General features: G+C 46.0%; 1 protein-coding gene across 5 annotated transcripts in view; it reads right to left on the bottom strand.

Annotated features, from left to right (window-relative positions):
- The window catches only part of PTPN12 (protein tyrosine phosphatase non-receptor type 12), a 55784-nt gene extending 42324 nt beyond the window's left edge, over window positions 1-13460 (bottom strand). For all 5 annotated transcript variants that reach the window (XR_015697634.1, XM_087722346.1, XM_087722347.1 and 2 more), the window contains exon 1: window positions 13257-13460. Coding sequence is in view for 4 of the 5 variants with exons in the window: in XM_087722346.1 (XP_087578472.1) it covers window positions 13257-13355 (99 nt within the window). In the remaining variant the exon portion in view is untranslated. The remainder of the gene's footprint in view (window positions 1-13256) is intronic.
- Between the last annotated feature and the right edge of the window lie 1584 nt (window positions 13461-15044).

Below are 15044 nucleotides of genomic sequence, written 5' to 3'. Positions count from 1 at the left end.
GGATGGATGCATGGATGGAAGGATGGATGCATGGATGGATGCATGGATGGAAGGAAGGATGGAAGGAAGGAAGGAAGGAAGGATGGATGGATGGATGGATGGATGGATGGAAGGAAGGAAGGCAAACAGTATTCTCTTCCGACCTTCCCCTATCAGATATTTAAAACTAAAATGCTGACTTACTGAAATTATTTATTTATTTCCTGACTGTTAATGGCAGTTTTTAAATTTATCATATTTATACAGCGACCCGTGTCACAAATATAGGTTTCCTAACAGTGAGAACAAATAAACAGTGGGGCGACTTGCCTCCAGAAGTTGTGGGTGTGCCATTCACTGGAGCTTTTTAAGAAGAGATAGGACAACCATAAAAAGACAGAGAGGCAGTGTGGAATAAGGAGAAATTTCCTGACAGTTAACAATAATTAATCGGCTGGAATGGCTTGCTTCCAGAAGTTGTGGGATGCTCCAACACTGGAGGTTTCAAAGAAAAGATTGGACAGCCATTTGTCTGGAATGGTACGGGGTTTCCTGCTTGAGCAGGGGGTCAGACTAGAAGACCTCCAAGGTCCCTTCCAATTCTGTTAAATCTTGACTCTGGACGGCATACAGTCATAAAAAAAAAACCCAAACAATTTTAAAAATCAGCAATTAAATCGCCAACCAAAATTACTAATAATAGAGCTGTCGTTATGGGCAAGCCATCTTACTGTTGTATTATCTATAAATTGTTGTTTGAAATGTTATTGGATCCTAGAATGGATAGAATTGCTAGTAAGAATTGCAACCCATCGTAAAGCTGCAGGTGTGAATTCACTGAAAATTCAACACCCTGATTGTGTTTAAAACCACTTCGGGGAGAAAAAAGTCTGTCTTATTTTAAATCAGTATAAAATGATAAAAAGTTTTCTCACTGGCTCACAAAACTTTCAGTACTGGTGCAAAGTAGTGTAATTTTTCATTAAGCTTCAAGGCAAGGGGGAAAATGTTTTATTCAGGAGAGATCAAAAGAATATATTGGCAGAAGTCTTGCAAACACATCCATCTAGCAGCCCCCAACAGGACATGTTCATAGATCATGTCCCCCTAGACTAGATAATCAGCAAGGATGGAAACTGTGCAGAGTATTCATCAATATTCATGATAAAAGCATCCACAGAGTCATTTTGAAGCTAATGGGCATGGAAAGGCAGAAATAACCACTGAAGTATCAGTCTTTGTTAATTCCCCCGAAGACTTGACGAGGGAAGAATCTGCAATGCCCTCTTCTAAATCTCTTTTCACCTAGAATTAATTCAGATTAAAAAGGAGGATTTATTAGGCTACACCCCGGGGTCTCCAAACTTGGTTACGGGTAAAGTTTCCTTAAGCTTTGATGGACCTAATGTTGTGGCCCGCCAGCAGAGCTGGCAGCAGATTCGGACAGTGGGGAGGTTGGGGAGGAAGATGGGCCAGTCCTGGAGTCTGGGGAGGGCTCTGAGGAGGGCTCTGTGTCGGAGGCAGAGAGGGGGCCAGAGCCGTAGGCCAGTTATCAGCTGCCTTCGGAGTCAGACATCAGTGAGGCAGAAGAACAGCTGGAGCCTGTTCCCAGTGTGCGCATGCACAGAGTTGCCAGAGGAAGGGAACAGCTGAAGAACAGGGGTCGAATTGGGAGTAAGGCCACCGGTGGAGGATGAATGGCCCCTCCCAGAGGACATAAAAGAGGAGCGAAAAGGGAGTGGAGTTTGCAGGAGACAATTAGTTCGCTTAATTGGTTTGTGACTCTCCGAGACTCCTTGCCAAGTTTTGCAGATATCAGCCTGGCATCTCTCCAAGCCAGATAAGGTCTGTGACTGTAAATCCTCCCTTGAAAGACTTTGCTGGATGTGAATGAGCGGAATTCAGTGTCAATGAATAAAAGGGGTTTTTGTATGGATAAGGAGTTTGCTTCATCCTCTTGGGAAGCCTCGGTCAGAACAACTAAGTCTATCCTAACTTTATCAGGATTAGGTGCTGCTGAGTGCATCACAGCATCGATTGTAAGGGCAAATATAGTAGAGGTAGTCCTGATGAGACTCACATAATGACCATGTTACTAACGTAACAACTGCAGTGATTCACTTAACAAGTGTGGCAAGAAAGGTCGTAAAATCAGGCAAATTTCCCTTAACAAATGCCTCACTTATCAACGGAAATGTTGGGCTCAGTCGTGGTGATAAGTTGAGGATTACCTGTATCCAGGACTGTAGTTCTGGGGGAAGAGAAACATTTTAATTCAAAACATTCATTTTTTCCTCCATGAGTAGGACCTCTATTATTGCTATTTATTTATCTACGTATCTATTAGATTTGGAGATTACGGACGGCTTACGAGACAGTACTGCTTATGAAAAAAATGACAAATGAGAGATAAATTTGTTGTGCTACATTATAGAGTTCCACATTATCACACAGGAACCCATTTTCACTAATGTAAAAATATAACACACACACATATATACATATACATACATACATTACTCTTGTTTGTTTGATTGATTGATTGATTGATTGAATATATTCCTAAAAATATGAATTCTAGGTTGAGTTGAGTTTATTATATTTCTATGCCGCCCTATTCCCCGGAGGGGACTCAGGGCGGCTCACAACCAAGTCGGGGGGTGGGTGGGGTACAAATAAGAAAAAAAAGAACACGAACAAAACAATACCACAATTTAAAACACTCAACAACCATACCATTCGAGGGGGGACAAAAAACTCATTAGCCCCAGGCCTGTCGGAACAGCCAGGTTTTAAGGGCTTTGCGGAAGGCCTGGAGGGTGGTGAGGGTCCGAATCTCCACGGGGAGCTCGTTCCAAAGGGCCAGAGCAGCCACAGAGAAGGCCCTCCTCCGGGTGGTCGCCAGTCGGCATTGGCCAGTAGATGGAATTCGGAGGAGGCCTAATCTGTGGGATCTAATCGGTCTATTGGAGGTAATTGGCAGGTGAAGTTATAAAAGAAGAAACAAATTGATTAATGATGTATAAAGGCAGACACCTCATCAATGGTAGTTTTTACACTCTTGACGATGTTAGCAGGGGCTAACGAAAGCTAAATAGGTAATATATTTTAAGTTCCGGAGGATAGCAATATTAAGTGAGTTCAGGTTGTCACGCCAACTCACAAAGCTGTACAATCAGTGCCGCCACAAAATGCCAAAAATAGAATTTATCTTCCATTTTTCTTTTGCCGCTGACAACTATGAACATCGTTTTTCCCTGATGACTCTCGCAGACGGCATATTTCTACACTTTTTGCACTTCTGTGTGCAAAACAGTAAATGAACACTTCCCAAACAGAAGTAATAATTCACAGCTGGCCTTTTTGACGGGTATTTTACCATAATCCTTGCTTCGCCCGCATTAAGTTTTGCGCCTTAGCTTCTCCCGCCCTCAAATTTTCTAAAAGTAAATTTATCTAGTTGCCATGGGATGAGGAATCTTCCAAAAGGAGAGGATCTATTTTTTACTAGGCCAATAGGAAAGTATGACTGAACTACCTTCAGCAAAACGACTAAAACAATGCCTTGATTTGCACCCGAGAATATATTCTGAAATAGCGCCACAAAACAAAAAATTTGTTTTCTTCTCTCGTTTATACGGTGGGACACTTGACAAAAACTGCACTCAGCCACAATAGTACCCTCCTGCCTTTTGTAAATTATGTAAATTCAGAATAAAAACATAAGCCCGTACAAGTAGCCCTCGGCTTACGACAATTCACTTAGGGGGCGATTCGAAGTTACGACGGCACTGAGAAAAAGTGACTTCTGACCGCTGTGCACACTTACAGCTATGGCAGCATTCCCTATGGTCGCGTGATCAAAATTCGGATGCTCGGCAACCTGACTCACATTTATGACGGTTGCAGTGCCCTGAGGGAGGAGATCATGCGATCCCCTTTTTGTGATCCTCTGACAAGCAGAAGTCAAAGTCAGATTCACTTAACGACCATATTGCTAACTTGGCAACTGCAGTGGTTCGCTGAACGACGGCACCAAGAAAGGCCGTGAAATGGGGCCAAACTCACTTTACTGTCTCGCTTAGCAACAGATACTTCGGGCTCCGTTGTGGTCCTAAGCCGAGGACTGCCTGGATCAGGCCAACACAAAGTGGTCAAAAAGAGTATTTTGTAAACGAACACCAGCGAGGTCCTTTCTCCAAAAAAAACCCCAAATCTGTAACCCCCCAAAGCAGAGGTGAAATGCTCTGAAATCTGCTACCGGTTTGCTTCGCGCACCGCAGGCGCACCGCAGGCGCAAACAAGCCTTTTCTGAGTCTGCAAAGGTAAGTAGAACAACAATGGAGGGGGGGGTTTGAGCTGTGCCGCGTGATTTAGATTTACTACAAACCAAGCGGATATAAATCGTGAGTCACAGCTGATTGTCAGAACTTTTAAAAACCTTTTTAAAGCATTTTTTTTACTACAGGTGTGCCTGAACTTTTAAACTTAAAAAAAAAAGTTTTTAAAAAGTTCCGTCAGTCAGCTGCGCAACAATCAGCTGTGGCGCAGGATTTCTAGCGAATATAAATTGCACAACACAGCTGAGTTCGCACAGGTTTGACTACAGGTTTGCCCGAACCGGTAGCATTTTTTTTACTACTCTGTTTGTTTCCCTGAAAATAAGACTTCCCCGGATAATAAGCCCAATTGGGCTTTTGAGCGCATGCGCGAAAATAAGCCCTGCCTGAAAATATTGCAACACGGCAGCAGCCGTGAGGTGACCACGCTCACCGCCTCCTGCACCTCAAAAATAATAAGACCTCCCTGAAAATAAGGCCAAGTGCTTATTTGGGGGGGGGGGGCAAAAAGAAAATAAGACCCTGTCTTATTTTCAGGGAAACATGGTACCGGTTCGGGTGAACTGGTAGCATTTTTTATTACAGGTTTGGACGAACCAGCCCGAACTGGTAGCATTTCACCCCTGCCCCAAAGCCTTCCCTGGTAACCTCTCCAACAGTCACAGAGTTGTCTATCCACAGATGTGATCTACAGTCTCCAAGCAACTGTCCCCGTTGTTTCCCAAAGGTCCCATTTCCCCTCCAACTAGGGCTTCATTTAATCCCTTAGCAGGCTTTGCCCCACGCTCAGATGTTATGTTCCAATGCTTTGCGCAACCATATAAATATACACACGTCCTTCCCGGAACAAACTGTTTTCTATCATGATGAGCCACAGGTTCTTCCACAGAAACAGCGGCAGGATAGAAATTACCAATCACCAAGGTCTGAAGTTCTTCTTGATCACTAATCCACAATCAATGAGCAATCCGGTCTAAATAAATAACGTTATTTATTGGTCTAAGATAGGAGTGGGCAATGCGCAGCTCTGGAGCTGCATGTGGCTCTTTCATCCCTCTGCTGCGGCTCCCTGTCGCGAGTCGACTCCACAATTGATAGGGCTTTTGGTTAGGACAGGAAGAGGAAAAAGGACACCGCGCTAGGAGGAGACTCTATGGTGGGGGAACTGGACTTCTGATTAGCTCCAGAATTGAACCGCGGGCTTCCGATTAGGGCCTTTGTGGCTCTTTTGAGTGTTTGAGGTGGCCGACCCCTGATCTAGGAAAAGGCGGTAACTCTGCAGATTTGTGAGTGGTGTAGCTAAGGCTTCGTAAGCAAAAAAGACAGTGAGAATTCTCTCCACGCTTTTGCTCGGATATGGCTACAGGTCCTGTCCATTATCCTTTATACGAAAGCAAGATGTGGAACTTGAAAGATTTCAAAAAATTAAAACAAAGTCTTCAAGGCAGAACCATAATTCAGTCCAAAATTTGTATTGCCAAGCGAGATAGTTGTTGAGTTTTGCCCCATTTTATGACTCTTCTTTTCTTGCCACCGTCATTAAGTGACTCTCTGCACGTATCAGGTTAGCAATGGGGTTGTTTAATGAATCTGGCTTCCTCAGAAGGTCGCAAGAGGGGATCATGTGACTCCGGGACACTGCAACGGTCATAACTAGGAGTAAGCGGCCAAGCACCTGGATTTTGATCACGTGACTTTGGGGATGCTGCAACAGCCGTTGGCGTGAAAAACGGACGTAAGTCACTTTTCTTCAGGGCCATTGTAACTTCAAATGGTCATTAAATGAACTGTGGAGGACTGTCTGTGTAGAGTCAAGGGACCCTGGATTTTAAGCTGTTTTTTAAAACACATATTAAAATTGAGAAACGAATAACCCAGGCAGCGAAGATTCAGCAACCATGTTCTTTTTACCTTGATTGTCTATAACAGGGGTATCAAACTCAGGGCCCGGGGGCCGGATCCGGCCCACAGGATGCTTAGATCTGGCCTACGGGGCCGCCCTGGAAACAGCAAAGGACTGGCCCATGGTGCCTCTGCCAGCGAAAATGGAACTCGGGAGGGCTCCGCGTTCCGATTTCACTGGCAGAAGGTTGCAAGAGGCCATCGCAGCCTAAAATGGAGCTTGGGAGCCCATTTTTACTGGCAGAGTGCTCGGGCCACCGTAAGCGCCACCGACACGAGTGATGTCAAGCTGGCCGCGCCCCTCCGCACCCCGAGATCAAAATTGATGTGACCCTCAATGAAATAGAGCACTGATGGCTAACCTTTTCAACACAGAGTGCCGAGAGCGCGCATGCACACACACACCCATAATGCAATGCGCCCCACCCCCTGCATATGCGCAGGCGACCCCCCCATGTGCACTGCCCTGTGCATGCATGCATGATCCCTGTGCATTCACACGCGACACCCCCTTGTGTGCTCCCCCAGCGCATGTGTGTGCATCTTCCACATGTGCCCCGCCCCCTACGCATGCGTGTTGGAGACCCAAAAACCAGCTGGCTGGCAGGAGCTGTGCGCTCATGCACTGTGGAGCTGAGCTGAGGCGATGGCTTGCGTTCCCGCAGAGCACTCTGCGTGCAAACTGTGGCAGGCGTGCCATAGGTTTGCCATCACGGAATTAAGAGTTTGACGCTCCTGTTCTATAATCAAGCGCTGAATATCCACGTTCGCCGTTAAGGAGGTTTTATGCGGGCAGGAGAAAAAGTGAGCCATTATGGAGTACCAGAGCAGCTGAATGGCCACAGGATTGTCGAGCGCCAACGAAAACAAACACCCTGTTATGTTCTCACTGGACGAGGCTCTCGAGATATCCGCCGGACTCCAGCAAGTCAGAATGGAAGAGAACAATGGGAGGATGACCGATATCCTTTTTTGCACAACCGTCTTACAAAAAAAACACAAAAAAAACAGGCGCGCTTTGAGATCGTCTCAAAGTCTTCTCACAAGAACAAAACCAGAGCAGACCAATTTCCGCGCGAGAAGAAGGTTCCCAGAGCGGCTGAAAAAAAAACAGCACTGATGCTGAAGTTTTTGATACTGCAGGCTGGTATTCATGTAAATGTGATAAAGGCCCTGAAACTGGATTAGAGATCTGAGATACAGACCCCCGCCCCATGGCAAAAGATAAGACCAGGCAGTGTGGGTAGTCCTCGGCTTACAACCGCCATCGAGCCCAGCGTTTATGTTGCCAAGCGAGGCGTTTGTTCAGTGATTTTTGTCCTACTTTACGACCTTTCTTGCCACAGTTGTTAAGTGAACCGCTTAGGTTCACTGAGAGGTTAGTAGCATAGTTGTTAAGTGAATCTGGCTTCCTCATTAACTTGGCTCGTCGGAAGGTCGCAAAAGGGGATGACAAGACCCGGGGACACTGCAATGGTCGTAAGTGTGAAAAACGGCCGCAAGCCACTTTTTTCAGTGCCATTTTAACCTCGAACTTAAGTAACTTAATGAAAGGTTGCAAATCAAGGACTGCTTGCACGGGCTAGAATCTGTTTCTGCTAATAAAAATAATACGGATGCGTTTGCGCTCCGAGAATGGGAGAGGATAAAGGCCAGAGTAAGTGCCCTCCGTGCAGGAGGGGCCTAGAGAGCCCTTCAGAACACCTCTGAAGTAACAACGGGCACCTCACAAAGCATTTGCGGTCCGTAGAGACCCGCTACTAGAGAAAGGAAAAGGGGGGGGGAGGAAAAACCAGCCCAAGATGTCAGCCTGAGCACACGGGAGCAGCAGCGGCTCTCTGACGATCTTAACAATCAATCAAGGCTGTTATGGGAAGGCTGCCTGCCCAGGAGCCTGGACTAACAGGGTCTCAACTACTACAGGAAGCCAGATAGATGGATTGATAGGGAGGGAGGCGGGGAAGAGAAGGGAGGGGGAGAGGATAGGTGGTAGGAGACAGACAGACATAGATTAGACAGACAGACATGGATTAATGGATGGATGGATGGATGGATGGATGGATGGATGGATGGATGGATGGATGGATGGATAGATAGATAAAATAGAGAGAGATGGACGGACACACATGGATGGATGATAGATAGAAAGAGACAGATTAGACAGACAGACAGATGGATGATAGATAAAAATAAAGAGAGAGAGAGAGAGAGACATGGATGGATGATAGATAGATTGATAGATAGATAGATAAAAATAGAGAGAGAGAGAGACGGACGGACAGACACACATGGATAGATGGATGATAGATAGAAAGAAAAAGAGAGAGACAGATTAGACAGACAGATGGATGATAGATAAAAATAGAGAAAGAGAGAGACACACAGACGCACATGGATGGATGGATGACAGATAGAACACTTGCACTTATATACGCTTCATAGCGCTTTTACACTCCTCTCTAAATGGTTTACAGAGTCGGCCTCTTGCCCCCAACAATCTGGGTCCTCATTTTACCCACCTCGGAAGGATGGAAGGTTGAGTCACAGTGAGATTTGAACTGCCGAACTGCAGCTAGCAGTCAGCTGAAGTAGCCTGCAGTACTGCATTCTAACCACTGTGCACCCTTGGCTCTTAGATGATAGATAGATAGATAGATAGATAGATAGATAGATAGATAGATAGATAGATAGATAGATAGATAGATAGAGATTGATATAGTTTTGATTGCCTCAAATCTTATACAGAAAGTTCTCAGCTCACGACCACAATGGACCTCAAAATTTATGTTGCTAAGCGAGACATTCGTTAAGTGAGTTTTGCCCCCTTTTATGTCTTTTTTTGCCACACTTGTTAAGTGAATCACTGCAGTTGTAGAGTTAGTAACACAGTGGTTCAAAGAATCTGTTTTCCCCATTGTCTCTGCTTGGGACCCCCGGGGACACATTGAACCCATCATAAATATGAGTCAGTTGCCAAGCACTTTAAAGTTTTGATCATGTAACCATGGGGGAATGCTGCATCGGTCATTAAGTGTGCAAAATGATAGGAGTCGCTTTTTTTTCACTGCCACGGTAGCTTTGAATAGTCACTAAAGGAACTGTTGTGTTTCCTGTAAATCTGTAAATTTATAATAACTCTTAATCATCAATATCCTGATGACTAAAGCCATGTTGGCACAGTTAGAATGCGATATTGCAGGCTACTTCTTCTGACTGCTGGCTCCCAGCAGTTCGATTCTCACCAGGCTCAAGGTTGACTCAGCCTTCCGTCCTTCCGAGGTTGGTAAAATGAGGACGCAGATTGTGGGGAGGAAGGCAGAGCAGACCTCAATTTTGCAGCAAAAGGATACAACAGATAAATCTTTCATTCAAAACTTCATCTGCATTTCATGGATGAATAGTCATTAAATCAAAGACCTGTCCATTAAAAAGAGGGTTTATTGCAAATGTGCCATTAATGTCAATTGCATAATTGTGTAATTGATGCAAACTGATGTTAAGAGAAATAAATTTGGGTTTAATGGACAAGCCCTCCAAAAGGTCCATTAAATTGAGATTTTGCTGCATAAGCTTAATAGAAGCTGGAAACCAACTGATTGAAATGTAGTCAATACAGATAAACATTCCCCCCCCCCTTCACATATAAACGGAAAGGACATTTTACCTTATTAAAAGATGCATTATAAAGGCATTTTATTTGTAGCAGGGCTCTTAAAAGAAAATTTTCATTACAGTAAAATATGTAACATTCGCTGCATATTTCAAAAGCATACATCCGGACTGCAGTAACGCACAAGAGAAAGCAAATTTGAGGTGCTGAATCTACACAAAATTCCCTTTAAAATACATTTTCACTCCTCAGAATATAAATTCACGTATATATAAAAACAAACTTCCTAGCAAAATTATTTTCCAGCAACAGGCAAGGTAAGATGCTCTCAATACTCTGCATTTCAAGGACAATTAGGATTGAATTTTGCTACGATTTCTATAAACTAGCTGCAGTTTCGACGTTCATTTACTTAGCTTTCAACATTAAGCAGTATAAAAGTAGCCCCCAACTTAAAACAGTTCATTTAGTGACGGTTCAGTTACAAGGCGCCGAAAAAAGTGAGACTTCAAACCATTTTTTCACACTTTGAAGCATCCCCATGGTCAAGTGATCAAACTTGAGATGCTTAACAACTGACTCGTATTTATGACTGTTGCTAAGTCCAAGGGTCATGGGATCACCCTTTATTGGTTAATGGGGAAGTCAGATTCACTTAACAACCATGGCAAGACAGGTGGTGAAATTGGGGGGGGGCAAAACTCACTTAACAAACGCCTCGCTTAGCAACAAAAAACAGGGTTCAATGATGGCCGGGGGTTGAGGACTACCCGTTAAGTGTATTCTGGGAGCAAAACCCACACTTCCACTAGCACCGATGACGTTACCTACTTGGGTGATAAAATGTCCGCGAAAGAAGCGCCAAGCTCAGAGAGCACCAGTCACACGCCCCGACTCTCATTGGGGCCGCGCTCTGGAAAAGGCAAACTTCCGAGCCGTAGCGCGCATGCCACATTGGGCACGTGTGCCATAGGTTTGCCATCCTGGGTATAGGTTCTCCTGCTTGAGCAGGGGGCTGGACTAGAAGACCTCCAAGGTCCCTTCCAGCTCTCATTCATTCTGTCCTCGCTATATATATATTCTCTCCTGTTGGAACACGAGGATTCGCACTTTCGTTTCACCACCAGATGGAAAGCGGCAAGGGCTCTGACGAAACACCCAACGATCACATTCTTAAACCTCCGTGCAACGTATATTCCAAATTTATGAAACAGTCTGACAGCCGCGTGAAGGATGCGCCGCCAGTTGACCTCAAAGTATGTGAAAAAAACTAGATTTGCATCAGTTTTCTAGATCTCTCTCTCTGTTTTTTTTTTGTTTTTACATTTGCCCTGAGGAACAATGGGATCTTTTCAGCCAAAAGGTTGGTTCTTCTTTTTCCTAAATCAGGAAGAGGAGGAGGAGGAGGAAACGAATTCCTAAATCCGCTTCCTCTTCCCATGCCTCAAAACCTGACCCGGCTTTACGACAGTGCCTGGGGGTCTTTCACAACCCGCAGCCACTTCCACATCAGTTTTGACATTTGCTTCGAAAATTTCTGCCTTCCCAAACCGAAAAAACGCCCAGGAAGGAAACTGAGCGTTGGCTCTCTCTGCACATGTCCTTTTCTGCTCAGACTTCTTCCATAGGATGCCCTGAGACTGATCCTTACAAAGGAACTGCACCGCGATCCAAACGGATGTGTCCTCCCCCCCCTCCATATAGCCAAAGGGAGGGGGGATGATGTAAAAATATACATCCGAAGAAGAAGAAGGAGCTGGAACCAGTTGTTTGGCTAAATACGGGGGAAGCACAGGGGGCGTTTTAAGGCTAACCAGCTCAAAAGGGCTGCCAACTCTCCTAAGAAGATCAAATGAGGAAAAATATGGGCGGGGAGGGCAAGGAGAGAGAAGGGGGAGGCCGGGAGGCCCATTAAAGCCAAGGGGAGAGAAGGAGGTGGGCACACTCACTCACACATGCACACACTAACAGAGACCGGGTGTGGAGAAAGAGGAAAAGGGAAGAATTACATCACTGGTCCAGAAGGAAGATTTCCCCCACCTCCCAAAAAAGGCTCTGCTTTGCCCACCTTGATAAAGACTGCAATGCCCAGGAAGAGAGAATGGGGGGGGGGGGGGAGAGGGAAGGAAAAGAAAGGAGATACTGATAAGGGAGGGAGGCAGGCAGGCAGGAAAAAGAAAGGGGGGGGGAGAGGGAAGGAAGGAGGGAGGGAGGAAAAGAAAAAGGAGGAGGGAGGTAAGTAAAGGAAGGATTGGGAAGAAAAGACAGGAAGGAAGAAAAGACAAGGGAGGGAGGGAGGAAAAGGGGAGGGAAGGGAGGGAGATAAAAAGAAAAAGGAGAAGGGAGGGAAATAAAGGAAGGAAGAAAAAACAAGGAAAGGAGGGGGGAGAGGAGGGAGGGAGGAAAAGGGGAGGGAGGGATTAAAAAAGAAAAAGGGGTGAGAGGGAACTAAAGGAAAGAAGGAAGGAGAGACAAGGAAAGGAAGGGGGAGGGAGAGGGAGAGGGGGGAAAGGAAGGAAAGAAGGAATAAAAAGAAAAGGGAGGAGAAAAGAGAAAAGGGAGGGAGGGAAAAATGAGGGAAGGAAGTAAAGGAAGGGAGGAAGAAAAGAAAAGGAGAAAAGAAGGAAAAGAATAAAAACGAAAAAGAAGGGAGGGAGGGAAGGAAGGAACTAAAGGAAAGAAGGAAAGGGAGGGAGGAGGAGGGGGAAGAAAGGAAGGAAAAGAATAAAAAAGAAAAGAGAGGGAGGGAAGGAAGGAACTAAAGGAAAGAAGGAAAGGGAGGGAGGAGGAGGAGGGGGAGAAAAGAATAAAAAAGAAAAAGGAGGGAGGGAAGGAAGGAACTAAAGGAAAGGGAGGGGGGAGGAGGGGGAGAAAGGAAGGAAAAGAATAAAAAAGAAGGAGGGAGGGAAGGAAGGAAGGAACTAAAGGAAAGAAGGAAAGGGAGGGAGGAGGATAGAAGGGATAAATGGGGGGGAGAAAGGAAGGAAAAGAATAAAAAAGAAAAGGGAGGGAGGGAAGGAAGGAACTAAAGAAGGAAAGGGAGGGAGGAGGAAAGAAGGGATAAATGGGGGAGAAAGGAAGAAAAAGAATAAAAAAGAAAAAGGAGGGAGGGAGGAACTAAAGGAAGGAAGGAAAGACAAGAGGAGGAAGGGAAGGAGGGATAAAAGGAGGGAGGAAAAAAGAAAGAGAAGGGGGGAGAGAAAGGAAGGAAAAGGGGAGCTCCGAGGCTTCTTCCAGGCGGGGCCACACAAAAGGCGGCTTCCCACCTCCTGCCAGACGCCGCTCCATCATCCCCCCCTGCCGCCCCCCCCTCCCTGGGAGCATCCCTGCGCAGGAGCCCCCCCTCCCTCCCCCCCTCAGAGAGGGAGCCCCGCCCTCCTCCTCCTCCTCCCGCCCCCCCTAACCTCCCAGAGCGCCCGGCGTACCATGAAGTCGGCGGCGAAGTTGTCCTCGCCGTGTCGCTCGGCGTCCTTCATGGCCCTCACGCGCTGGATGAAGCGCCTCAGGATCTCCTCCTGCTCCATCCTCCGCCGACGACGACGACCCGGCGACGACCCAGCCTGAGGAGCCGCCCCGCCGCCCCGGCTTCTCTGACGCTCCCGCCGCCGCCCCGACTTCCGGCCCCTCCTCAGCCAGCCAGCCCCCCGCTCTCCCTCAGAGGGCCCCCCGACTTCCTCCCCGCCGCCCGCCCGCCCCTCCCTCCCGCCCTCTCGCTGGTTCTCCGCCAACGCCGACAGAAGAAAACGGCGCGACCCTCCTTTCCTTCCCTCCCTCCCTCCCTTTCCCCCTGCTGGACTGCCTTGCCCGCGCGCAGGCGCAGTCCGCCCCACGGCCGCCCGGGCCCCGCCCCTCGGCAGGGCCCGGTCAGCCAGGCTGCCCCGCCGTTGGCTGAGCGGCGGCCGCGAGCCCCTTTAAGATTGGCTCGCCCGCTTAGTCCCGCCTTCCCTCCGTACCGCGGGAGAGCTTCCTTTCCTTTCTCCCCCCTCCGCCACCCCTAAATTATTCCCTGGGAATGGGCTCATCCTACGGTTTCGGATGCAGGGCTTTGGGATGTACCATTGAGATGGGGGGGAGAGATGGGAAAGAGAACCCTGGAAATACATGGACGCTGGTCTGGGCTTCAGATGAGCATGGCTGTCATTCGTGCTTAGAACAGAACAATACAAATTAACAAGAGTGGGAAGGGACCTTGGAGGTCATCTAGTCCAACCCACCCACCCACTCAAGCAGGAGACCCTACACTGTTTCTGATCGGGGCTGAACTCACCTGCAAGGGTCTATTTTGCCCTCTTGTGTGCAGCCCAGTCCTGAAGATACTCTGCCAACCTGGGTCAAGGGTATTGTGTGAATGCTCCCAACCATGCATTTCTCTGTAAACCTTGCAGGTCGACGGGATAGGCTTTAACACAATGTACACAGGAGATCTTGGTTTCTTTCTTAGGCACCTACTGGGTTCATATCCCACCTTCTGCACAGATCTAAAGGTGGGATATATATATATATATATATATATATATATATATATATATATATATATATATATATATATATATATACATACATACATACATACATACATACATACATACATACATACATACATACATACATACATACATACATATATATATATATATATATATATATATGGATGTAAGTCAAGGACTGCCTGTATATATATAGTCCATATATATATATATATATATATATATATATATATATATATATATATATATATATATATATATATATATATATATATATATATATATATATATATATATATATATATATATATATATATATATATATATACAGGCAGTCCTTGACTTACAACTGTTCATTTAGTGACCTTCAAACTTAACCGCGGCATAGAAAAGAGGAAACTTATGACCATTGGGTTTTTTTTGTTTTTTTTTACACTTACCTCCCTTCCCATGGTCGCACGATCATGCTGTTTTTCGTGCCATTTTCAGGCTTTTTCCAGCCAAAATTGATCAGAAAAACAGCCTGAAAAAAGACCTGAAAATGCCCCCCAAATGCCCCCAAAACAGGCATATGTGCACCAACCAACTGGTCTTCGAATTTTCATGCTCTGGCGCCTACACGCATGTGCATGCATGTGAATTCCGGTCTGGGCTCTCGGTGCGAAAAAGGTTCGCCATCACTGTGCAATATTATTAGTATTAACAATACTAATTAGTATTAATATT

Source organism: Thamnophis sirtalis, unplaced genomic scaffold, assembly GCF_051295495.1.
Source record: "Thamnophis sirtalis isolate CommonGarterSnake01/CBP01778 unplaced genomic scaffold, rThaSir2_p1.2 scaffold_9, whole genome shotgun sequence".
Classification (NCBI taxonomy): domain Eukaryota; kingdom Metazoa; phylum Chordata; class Lepidosauria; order Squamata; family Natricidae; genus Thamnophis; species Thamnophis sirtalis.
Note: the sequence above shows the minus strand (reverse complement) of the source record. Positions and strands in the feature narration are given on the sequence as shown.